At 32.2% G+C, this 12,313-nt stretch overlaps 2 protein-coding genes across 3 annotated transcripts in view; one reads left to right on the top strand and one right to left on the bottom strand.

Annotated features, from left to right (window-relative positions):
- Window positions 1–10,826, top strand: part of GJE1 (gap junction protein epsilon 1) — a 202,824-nt gene extending 191,998 nt beyond the window's left edge. The window contains exons 3-5 of one of the 2 annotated variants that reach the window (XM_074309679.1): window positions 6,417–6,500; window positions 9,155–9,337; window positions 10,352–10,826. In XM_074309679.1, the coding sequence (XP_074165780.1) occupies window positions 6,465–6,500; window positions 9,155–9,337; window positions 10,352–10,744 (612 nt within the window). In that variant the 5' untranslated portion in view covers window positions 6,417–6,464 and the 3' untranslated portion in view covers window positions 10,745–10,826. Of the gene's footprint in view, window positions 1–6,416; window positions 6,501–7,329; window positions 7,455–9,154; window positions 9,338–10,351 lie in introns of those variants that run through there. The other variant, XM_074309678.1, reaches the window with a different exon arrangement.
- The window catches only part of NMBR (neuromedin B receptor), a 138,480-nt gene that overhangs the window by 50,135 nt on the left and 76,032 nt on the right, over window positions 1–12,313 (bottom strand). The gene's annotated exons all lie outside the window — the stretch shown is intronic.

The following is a 12,313-nucleotide window of genomic DNA, read 5'->3' as shown; positions in this document are numbered from 1 at the left end:
ATGGACAATGGACTTATGGACATGTAAAAGTTCTCTATTTATGATTATTTGATTATGTTATTTGTTATATCACTCCTAGCATGTGTTATGTTATTATGTATTTATATAATTTATGTAATTATGTGTAATATCTCCCATATTGATGGATTTATGTATACCTGTTTCAAGGTGATGACCACCCTATGTTCTAAATCAAAAGAAAGGGGGAGATGTTAGGTTCTTACTAGGTGGTAAGTTGGTACTTGGCAATTCTCTAGCTCAAAATTCACATCTTTAGTTCATATCTTTAAAAGGAGTTTACACATTTAAAGGAGTTTACACCTTTAAAAAGGACCAAGTTCATTGGTTGTAGGAGTTCCCATAAGCCCCTGGGAGTACCCACAAGCCCATTCTCTGGAAGGATAAAAAGAGGCAACATTGAGTCTGAACAACAGTTTGGATTCGGTTAAGGACAAGACTTCCCTGGAGAACTTCAGGGAAGCTTGAGGAGATTCGGAGCCAGGATTCAGGAAGAAGGGGATTTGAGATTCTACCCTTGCTCCAGAAGGCTCCAGAAGCCTCCCAAGAAACCTGCTCACAGAGAAAAGGATTCCTCCCAGAGAAGGATTACAATTGAGAGACAACAGGACACTATACTAATATACTGAATGAAATGGAAAGTAGAAAGATTGGAGACAGAAATGATTTAAAAGGTTAATGAAATAATTTAATCATAAAGTTATAAGGTCTTGAGCTAAAAAACTGAGCTAGAAATAAAAAGGGAGAAATAGTAATAATGCTTTAATTGTCTAAGTGCTCTTCCATTCCATTGGGGAAAAAAAGGAGGGGGGAGAGCTGTTTAATTCCTATGTATAACTCTTATTTATATGATTCAAAAAGTCCTCTTAGGCATTTGCCATAGATATAAAGTATGTTCAGAGAACATATGCATAGAAGTCAAACAAACATACTTATTATCTTTACTCAATTTATAATAACAATAAGAATATGGAGCATAAAGGTGAATTTCATTGTAGAAGGAACTCTCCAATTAGGAATTTCCTCTACCAAAGTAATTTAACACTCTCTCTCTCTGAAGGTGGTAGTCTTATAGAATTGCCTCAAGGTCTGAGAGGTTAAGGGACTTGCCCAAGATCACCTGACCAATATGTATCAGAAGCTGAATTTGAATTCATGTCTTCCTAACTATATAGGGTACACCACTACCTCTAAGTTATAATAAATCTAGAAAATAGTCCTCATGAAGTTATAAATGTTTGCTTTATCAGGGCTATATCACATTTGTAAATGCATGGGGACCATTTTCAACATCTATTACATTTATAACTACACTTATGAATATTACATACTTATGCATATCACTCTTTAAAAAACCAAACAGATATGACTATAAATGTATAGTCATATTATACCTACTAGAGAATTGCTTGTTTTTAACTTACAAGACTTGTACAGATATCAGATATATAATTATATTATATAGCAAACTGATGCAATCAACCAGCATATGGTTTCATATTTTTCATATTTTTGCCAACAAAACATCTTGAGAACTATATTTATATTAAAAAGATAAATTAGTAATCCTAATGCTTACTGAGTGGTAATATCTAAATTCACAGAAGAAAAATGGACATTAAATAAACTTTCTTTAAATTAAGGAGCAAAGGCTCAGTTAATAAATTAGATATATACTAGCCTTTTTGTTATTCATTTCAAGGGAAAGCATTAATCAGCATTCACAAACTAAGTTTGTTTAAAGTTCATTACTATTCTAAGCAGTGGATTTTCCCTGGTATCATGCACTCAAAGGGAATAAGAAATGAAAGTACTAATGAAAGACTACCAATTTAGCATGCTACTTGAATTCAATAATCTAGAATTTATTCACATACGCTCAGTTATGTGCAGAGGTCCAATTCTACAAGCATTTTTGAACAAGGGTTATGCTGCGTATTTCAGTAATGGGCTATCTATTTTGTAATTAGTGGAATAGAGCCCAGCACCTCCAGGATTTCATAGGCATTTAAAATATCCTGAAGCTGCATTGCTCAGTGTGAAATAACATTCCATTTCTCTATAAAAAGCATGGGAGCAAAATTTATTCATAGCTTCTCATTATATCTAGAAAAAAATAAAAGGAAAGGGGATATGTGGGAATTATTGAGCTTAATCTTTCTGATCTCCTCGTCTCACAATCTGTTACTCCTCAAAATTCTCCGAAGGTCAAGCACAAATCATTAATTCATTAAGAATTTTATGAATAAAATTAAATAAAACTTTTTACCAATCATGTGTAATCCAGATATTCATCTTAATAGATCCAGCTATGCTGTAGCAAGACCAAACATAACTTCTGTGTCTCTGGAGTTTTAGATAACATGACCATTCAAGTCTGGAGAACTATTTGATTAAAACAAACAAACAAACTACGATTCTTTAACATGCCTATTTCCCTTTCACCAAGGGAAAGAAACTAAAAGAATCTATCATGTCCATGTAGTAAACCCTAATCCTTGAGCTACCAGTTTGCTAATTATACTCTGTGATAGTTGCAGATAAAAACATGCTAAGGTCATGTTTATATGGTGCAAATTTTCTAATGTTGACACAACCTCTGAATTGAGGAGCTATCTTAATATGCCCTTCAGATTCACTTAAAATTAACTGTTAGTAAAAGTGCTAGTACTTGAAAATTATTGTTTGAATATCTGAATTCTTAATAAAAATTTCAGGAAGCCTTGAAGCTTTTGAGCAGCTTGTATGAATTTCAGGGAAAAGAAATATTATTCCAATCTTCCATTACATCAAATACTAAAACATCAGGTACCCAGAGTTCTTTAATGAGATCACAAGGGAACTAGCTGGCTGACCTTCAATATTACCCTTCTTTTCACACATAGTATACTACAAGATCATGGGATTTAAAACCAGAAGGGACTTTAAAGATTATTTGTATTGCTCTTTAACTCCAGCAACTATCTAGTGAGGGGAAAATAACCCACATTCCTAAAAATTCTGGAGTAGAGTTTCCATTCTTGGCTTTTTTTATTTGACATAATTTTCCACTGGCATACAAACAAAAATCAATTTTTTTTTCTGCAGAAAAGGTAAGCTTGAAACTGAATTTGAATTAAAATTCATGTTTACATCTTCTATAAAATTTCTTACATTTCATATCTTGTCATAGTAAGACTTCATTTATCTAGAGATCACAGTCACTTATCCAACAACCTCAACTGTCTTTAACATAGTTGGGAAACTAATGCAGAGGATTCTACCAACAAAGTTACCCAAAGTTCAAAATATTTAAAATAATTCAAAAGCCCCTTCCAATGACTTGTCTTTTTTTTTTGTAACTCAGATACCATAAATCAAAGGCCTTGAAATAGCATAATAAGGTGACAGAACCAAGACAGTGGAGTAGCAAAAGCACTCCAGTCCAGCTCAACATTTTCCCTCAAACAACTTTAAAACAATGCCTCAAATCAAATTCAGGAGTTGCAGAGTCAACCAATAGTCAGGGTAAGACATTTTTCCAGTTCAAGACAATTTTTGAAGTTAGAAGGAGAAGTTTGAGTCATTGGAGTTGGGGCTAAAAAAGAAAAAGAAACTGAAGGAATAAGAATAGGCAATGAGGAAACAAAGCTATTTTTCTTTGTGAATAATATAATGGTATATTTAGAGGACCCTAGAGAATCAAATAAAAAACTAGTTGAAAAATGATCAATTTAGTACAGTTGCCAGATATAAAATAAATCTTAGATTATTGTGTAGCTGGAAACCCTTCTGAGATGTCTGTGTAAGAATAAGAATGGAGAGAATTTGTCTGTAATGATACTTCTATTGATTCCCAGCTAAACTTTTTATTAGATGGAACTATAAGCAAAGTCAATATTCACATAATGTTAGATAAGTAGAGAATTTGAGAATCTATAAAAGAGCAGTTTAGAGATGCTTTTTTTAAAGTATATGTTGTTCAGGTAACAAGGAACATATACACATGGACAATAACATCCAGTAATAGCTCCTAAAAACTAGAAAGATTAAAAAAAAAAAACAAAAAAAAACAGAATTATGAAAGCTGTAAGAACCTCCAGCTGAAGATCTGTTATCCATACCCCATTAGAGCCTGTTTTAATTCAGTTGAATCTTATCTTTGTATCTTACAAAGATAAGACTCCAAGAGACATTTTTGTAAGTTCTGGGATACCCAGTCTAGAAGAAATTGGCTTGTTTCTGATGAATTCCAAGGCTTATAATCCTTTCTTAGATAAGCTAAAGGTATACCCTTTCTCCTAACCAGTCAAGGACTTAATAGTACAAGCCAAGCCTAGAATTCAAGTACATGCTTTGGGCCGTTCTCACCTAGTATGTATTTTTCCAGATTTGTTCTAGTCCACACTTATACATTTGAAGCTAGATCAGAACATATTTTCTCTCCAGGCACTGAAAAAGTAGAGGATAAATAGATGTGATATCTGTATGAAATTCAGCATCTTATTAGTAAAATAAAGCAACTTCTATAAGGGAAGAAATGAATCTACTAAAGGTAGATTTATCACTAGATAAAAGTTTACAAAATGGATAACTATATTTCTAAATGGCCTTAAAAATAATCCAATATTCTCAAGACTTTACCCTATGGAAACTTCATTTTATTTAGCATACAAGTGATTTAGAAATTTTAGATCTAGATTATTTTATTCCAGAGGCATAATTTTTTCTTTCAATCATTCTTTCCAGGAATATGGCATATGGGAATCAAATTAACTTCTATTCTACATTACTTTGGAGTCAATGGACTTTACATTGAATCATTACAATAAAATTTAAAATCCTAAATAATTCTGGGCCTCAGTTTCTCTATTTGTTAAATGAAGTTGTTAGACTAATGATCTCTAAGGTTTCTTCTGATTCTGACATTATGTGATTTTAATTAGATTCTAGAATAATTGATTTAGAGTTGCAAGGAATTTTAGAGGGCATTTGATCCAATGTCTTTATTTTATAGATTAAACTGAGGTTTAGAGTGATTCATGACTTGCCTAAAGTCACAGAAGCACCAAGTAGCAGAGTTGGGATTTGAATTCAATTCTTCTAATTCCATATTACAGCACTCTTCATTAAGTGATATCTGTGATACATTTCAAAATCATAAAAAATGAAAATTGTGAAGAACCTCAGAGGTAATCTAATTTAGTTCCCTAATTGTACAAATGAAACAGTCTCAGTGAAGTGATTTTCTTGGGGTCATACTTCAAGCTAGAAATCTCCAACTACTACTACAATTGTCTTCTAATATTTTGCAATGAAAGAATAATAGGAAGGAAGCTCACCTTATATGAAGCAAGTTCTCAATAAGGCATACATTATAACACATGCATACATATGTGTGTTCATTCACAGAGATACACACTTCTATGCATAACCACTGAATGTCATATAATTAAAAATGCATAATACTTAACAACTGTAATGATTCAATTACTTATGTATAAAATACTTCTTCAATCTATTAAACTCTATGGTTCTGAAAGCATGAGCTGTGGTTTTTTTCATATTCTTATCATCTGATATTTATCAGATCATATAACATGTTCATGATTTAATCTATTTGATTAACTCTTCCATCGTTATAAATCATAACTCCTCTATGCATTAAGAATGATTTTCCATGTTTCTATGGGGGGAAAAAATCACCAAGCGACGAATGCTTTGATGAATTTCTCCAAACTACAAGATACAGCAAGGTAACATTGATAAAGAGCAGAACTAAAACCAAGAGTCTCTGTGTTCAAGTTCTACCTTTGACACATGTTGGTCATGTGATTCTAGATAAGCTACTTAATCTTTAAATGTTCTAATCAGCTCTCTAAGACTATAACTGAAGAAAAGGTAGTGACTTGCACTGGTAGGGGTATTTACCTGTACCAACCAATGAATCACTAGTAAGTCTCCTATATTTGTCTCCAAACTAAATTAATATTCAGAGTTTCTGAAGCTTAGTACTGGAGCTCAAGTTCCAATCTTATTTTATAGAGTCCTGATTCATTCTCCTTCTTGAGATATTAGAATAGGATGTGAGCAGAAGTTGTATAAAATTTTAAAAAGAAAAGTTTTTTTGAATGAAAGAACATTTCATAAATGTAACTTTTTTTGCTACATCAATTTAATTTGCGTATGTAAGACTTGTATTTGTGAATTTTAGGACCTTGAGAATATACTTGATTTATTCTGAATAAGGATACTTTAAATACAGTGGGTAAAAAGTTACAATCACACACAAAAGCAGGGAGGGAAGAGAAGATCCATTGTTTTGACTAGGGAAGAATTACTGGAATGCAGTTTTGTGTCTGAGTGTATTAGGAGGAGAAAGTAAAAAATTGACAGTTTCTCTCTCTCTCTCTTCCTAGATTTTTGCAGATAGCACATCATAGAAATTCAACCCAGAAGCTAAATGAATGGGATGTCCAAATCAAGCTCCATGGTTTCAGCTGGTGGGTATGCCAAAGAAATACATAGTTGTGGTCGCCATTTCAACATTACATTTGAACTTGTAGGTATTTCTTTATGTAATTTTGAAAATTTTAAGGGCTTGGAAGCAAACTCTATTATATCAAGGAAAAGAGAAAGAAAATATTCTTTTTATGCCCAGCTTGATCCTCCAGGGGTAGGGATAGAAATTTCAGGGTGTGCTTTATTTTTCCATTCCTAAGAAAAGACAAGGTAAGGGCAAAAACAGGATCATGTTAGAGAATTGATGAGATTGTACTCAAAGGGGAATATTTTGTCCACCAAAGTTAGCATTTATAGCAAATCACTTAGAATTATGCCATTTCTGACTAAGCTAAGTCTATCTACTTTACCCAGGTTATACACATTCCTTAGAAGGATTTAGGAAGGGCTCACCCAGCCCCATCTTGAGTTCAAGGACAGAGATAAGCTTCTTCCAAAGCTTCTCTAGAATTACCTTTAAAGTTGAAAGGATATTTTTTTGTATCTGTGTGAGTTGGTTTCAGGTTATCACAAATATTTTCAGAGCTCGCTGCCCATAACAAGCTCTCCTCTTATGTCATTGGCTCATGCTGTGTTGGCACCTTTGACTGCCTGAATGAGATTGTTCAGGGATTATTAGATCAACCACATGCATTCTGCTTTTGTTTTAATGGTTTTTTGTCCAGAGATAGGGAAGTTGGCTGGGGCCCCAGAGATGAAAGGAGGTCTGTGGGGTTAGAGGGAGGTGAGGGTATAGAGAAAATAAAGAGAGACAAATGTGCAGTGATGAGTGGTTTCTGCTTGTTAAGAGTCATAGGAAAATATAACAATTTGAGTTTGAGGTGAGGAGGAACAAGATGGCAATGTAGGACAAGAAATTACCCCCACAGTGGTGCCAGGATAACATCTACCAAGATATGTCTCTAAATTACATCAAGAACTTCTATGAAGGATGTGTGAGTATTAAACATAAAATGAAATCAAATGACTTGGACAAGTTCATTTGTTTTTAGATTATTTTCATAAATAAAGACAGATATTATATTCTAAAAATAGTAGATAGTATTAATTATGCTTTTTAAATTAATTTATTATGCACTCAACTTTAAACAACAAAACCAAATAAATATATACTCAACTATTCACACATAAAGATTAATTTCTATATACAATATTTCTTCAGCATCCACTATAATTTATTCATCTCTATTATATGTATATAAACTTAGATATATATATATATATATATACACATATGTACAAATATAAACACACACATAAAGCATATATATGTGTGCATATATACATATATACTCATATATATATATAGTCATACAGTATATATATTTTTTCACTTTGTATAAATACCTAAAAGTCTTTCTGGATGTCTTACAGTGTCCTATTTATTATATTCAAAGGTAGTATTTCATAATACAAATATCCAGCTTATTCAGCCAATTGCCAACTTTTTGATATTTAGGTTGTTTCTAGTTCTTTGAAATTGAAAATAATGCTGTAGATCTCATTTTTTCTTTATAATGATGTTCTGATGATATATTCCCAATAATAAGAGGTTTGATGCAGAGTAAGGTTATTTTTATGATCTGTATACTGTTAGATGGCTCTCTGAAAATTCAATTAATACTTCCTTTTAAACTATAGTATGATCATAATCATTCCTAATTGAAAACTAAAATGAATCCATGAAATTATTTGGCTATTGGTCCATAAGCCTAGTCCAATTACTTAATCATTTTATTACAAAGTACAAAATTATGGTGACCAACTGTGAATGACTTAATTATTCTCAGTAATATAATGATTTAAGACAATTCCAAAAAAACATATGATTTAAAAAAATGCTATTCTCTTCCAGAGGAAGAACTGAGTATCTAAATGCAAATCAAAGCTTACTTTTTTAGCTTTTTATGGTTCTTGTATTATTTTGTCTTTCACAACATAAATAATATGTAAATATGTTTATCATGACTGCACATGTATAACTCACATAAAATTTCTTGCCTTCTCAATGAGGGGGAGGGAAAGAAGCCAGAAGAAAATTTGGAAATGAAACATTTTTTAAAGCAAATCTTTAATTTTTTATGTAGAATTGGAAAAAAATATTAAAAACTAAAAGGTGCAAAATTAGTAACTAGTACCAGGTAATATTAGCTGCATATTATTTAGCCATTTAGATAGGAAACCTTAAAGTACTATATAAATATCAATTATTATTGTTATTTATAATTGGCAACATATATACTCATGAGTTTAAAGAAGATTAAAAAAAGCACATAGGTTTATTTTCATTAGTTCAATATATTCTAGATGAACAAATACACTATTCCTACAAAAAAAGACTATAAAGGTAGTTAATATCATGTTAAATCAAAGCTTTTAAAATAATTTTTCAATTGTACAATTAAAAAGAAAGTATTCTTGAGTTATTGTTAGTATAAAACATTTCAAGGATAAAGAGGAGAATAAAAAAATCTTTGAACAATATACCTTGGGGATGATGGATTCTCAGGTTATTTCTAGTTCTATCAGTTTATTATTCATTGATTTGAGATCACTTCCCACAAATTTACTCATAGAAGTATTATGCAAGTTTTCCTTTTTGCCTAAAAATGATATTTCATTATAACTGTCACAGCTCAGACCTCCTACAGTGATCGGTCAATTCCACACCCTTTTCTTTGGCTCAGTTCGAATGTTCTTCCTTGGTGTATTGGGCTTTGCAGTCTATGGGAATGAAGCCTTGCATTTTAGCTGTGATCCAGACAAGAAGGAAATAAATCTCTTCTGTTACAACCAATTCAGGCCAATAACTCCACAGGTAAATATGTGAAAAAAAAAAAAAAAAAAAAAAAAAAAAAAAAAAAAAAAAAGGAAATCAGGAGAAAGAAAAAGGGGAAAGAAATGGAAGGAGGGAGGGAGACAGAGAGAGAGATAGAAAGACAGAGATACAGAGATAGAAACAGACACAGATAGAAACAGAGACACAGATAGAAATAGACATAAAAACAGATAGAGACAGAAAGACAGATAAACATAGAGACAGAGAAAGAGAGGAGAGGAGAAAGGGATGGAAGGAGGAAAAAGAAGGAAAGAAGGAAGAATGAGAAAGAATAGAAAGGAAGGAAGGGAGGAAAAAAGAAGGTAGGAAGGTCATCTTATTTAGAGCTGTGAAGTGTCCAAAAAATTGGAGAATTGGTGATATTGTCTAAATAATTACAGAAAAAAATATTTTTTAACTTAAATTATTTCTAAAATGAGGGGATTGGCTATTCGTGTTGCATTTTAGCTCTATATCGTTTGGATCTTAGAATATTCATGTTTCACATAATGATGAGTTGAGAAAAACTTAATTATTTAGGTAACATCCATTTCTCAACTTTAATTTGGACATCTGGGTTATATTAATAAAGAGAAAATAAAATAGCTACTTAAAAGAATACTATTCACCATTATTAGCAAATTGGGATAAAATAAGTGAGGAAAAATTTGTAAATACTCTATTTCTTAAAATTTTAACAAGATTTAAATACTTTTTTATTTAAGAATAAATTGAAAATAGGTTTGTTTCATTAATATAAATAAAATCTTAAAATGTTCCAGACTTAGTACAAATCTATATTAGTAGAACTTTGCTCAATAGATGTTTCCTATGCTGATAAAATCCCAGGTCCAGCTCTCTTCAATTAAATATATATTTACAATATAAGTTTTGAAACAAAAGCTAAAGTTAAACTCCCTAGAGAACCAATGCATATTTGTTTGAGTTGGTTGTTTTTTTTTTTAACAGACATATGGATGAAATGATTTGACTAATGTTTCTGCCATTCTTTAGGTATTCTGGGCATTACAGCTAGTGACTGTACTGGTTCCTGGAGCTGTTTTCCATCTTTATGCTGCATGTAAAAGCATTGATCAAGAAAGCATACTTCAGAGGCCCATCTATACTGTCTTTTATATCCTCTCTGCCTTACTAAGAATAATCCTTGAGGTGATAGCCTTTTGGCTTCAAAGTCATCTTTTTGGTTTCCAAGTAAAATCTCTTTATCATTGTGATGCCAGTTTGCTTGAAAAAAGATTGGGTATCATAAGGTGTCTTGTTCCAGAACATTTTGAAAAGACCATATTTCTCATTGCTATGTACACATTTACAGCAGTCACAGTAGCACTGGGAGCTGCTGAAGTTTTTGAGATCTTATGTAGAAGGTTAAGCTTTTTAAGTGGCTAATAGCTATGGTTTATCTACTACTATAGGGGTTCATCCATTTCTTTTATTTTTGATTGCATTCAATGAAAGCTTAAATTCAAAAGGTTTTAGTTTTGTTGTGATTTGTTCTTAAAGTACAGACTATATTCTGTGGAGTTCTCTTTAGATGCCTATCATTTAAAAGTTACTGCTGGTATAGTTCTAAAGGAAATTAGATCAACTCAATTAACTGCATCCATTCAAGTGAATTCACCATCTTCTATATCAGTCCAAATCAGAACAGCCAAGTAAAACTTAATTTCTGTAACAAATATCAACCATGAATCAATTAATAAATATGATATTCTCCAGTTTCATTAGAGAGTTGAAGAAAGGAAGCTAGTAATTTAGATGCATGTACTCATTCCTATCATTGCACACTGATATCTAATGAGTACAAGATAGAGAACCTTAATCACAAGATGGAGAAATATCCTTATGAGATGATTTCCACTGAATGGAAGTTTTTAATGCACCTTTGTCTACTGTAGTAGCATATCTGCCTATATTTTTTCAGACTATAATGATGAATACAATGATGATGTATTAATTTTTTAACATTATTTTGTTTAGTAAGGAAAAGTTCTGAATCAAAGGGGAAAGAACAGACACATACTTACATAAATAATGTTTCTGAGCTCTATACAATAATTTATCATTTTACAACATTATTTCCTGGATTTGGGAGAAAGTCATGATTAAAGTAAGGTATATTTCACAAGAAAAGATAAAGAGAAAGGGTGAGAGAGAGATAAAGAAGAAAGAGACAGATAAAGACAGACACAGAGACAAAGAAATTGAGAGACTGAGACAGAGACAGACAAAAGATAGAGACAGAGAAGAACAAAGAGTCAGACAGGGAAAAGGAAAGTAGAAAAGAAGGAGAGGGAGAGGGAGAGGGAGAGGGAGAGGAAGAGGGAGAGGAAGAGAGAGAGAGAGAGAGAGAGAGAGAGAGAGAGAGAGAGAGAGAGAGAGAGAGAGAGAGAGAGAGAGAGAGAGAGAGAGAGAAACAGAGAAAGAAAGAGAGAGAAATAGAGAAAGAAAGAGAGAGAAACAGAGAAAAAAGGAGAAGGAAGGGAGGGAGAGAGGGAGGGAAGAAGAGAAGGAGGAAGGGAAGGAGAGAAAAAGGAAGGAAGAGGGGAAAAGAGAGAGGTGAGGGGAAGAGAGAAAGGGAGAGGAAGAAGCAAAGAGGAAGAAGGAGGGAGAAACTTTAAAAAGTGAGGTGAGATAGAAAGCAAAAGATTGTAGTTTTAGATTTCCCATTGACCTTGTTCAGTTACTTTATTTCTCTTGGCCTCAATTAACTCATCTATAAAATGAGGAAGTTGGACTATTTGATTTTAAAGGTTCTTACCAACTCTAAAATTATATAAATCTATGACAATGTTGATTACCAAAATACTTATTAGATCATACTATTTATTCTACACTGAAGATTTAGTATTTATGAACTCAGATCAAATTAAAAGAAGTTAGTGGCAGATGACAACATCCAGGAACTACTGCTTTGATGATATATTAAAGTGGCTAAGCACAATATAATATTGCCTG

This window comes from Sminthopsis crassicaudata, chromosome 4 (genome assembly GCF_048593235.1).
Source record: "Sminthopsis crassicaudata isolate SCR6 chromosome 4, ASM4859323v1, whole genome shotgun sequence".
NCBI lineage: Eukaryota > Metazoa > Chordata > Mammalia > Dasyuromorphia > Dasyuridae > Sminthopsis > Sminthopsis crassicaudata.
The sequence above is the reverse complement of the archived record's forward strand: the minus strand, read 5'-3'. Positions and strand labels throughout refer to the sequence as shown.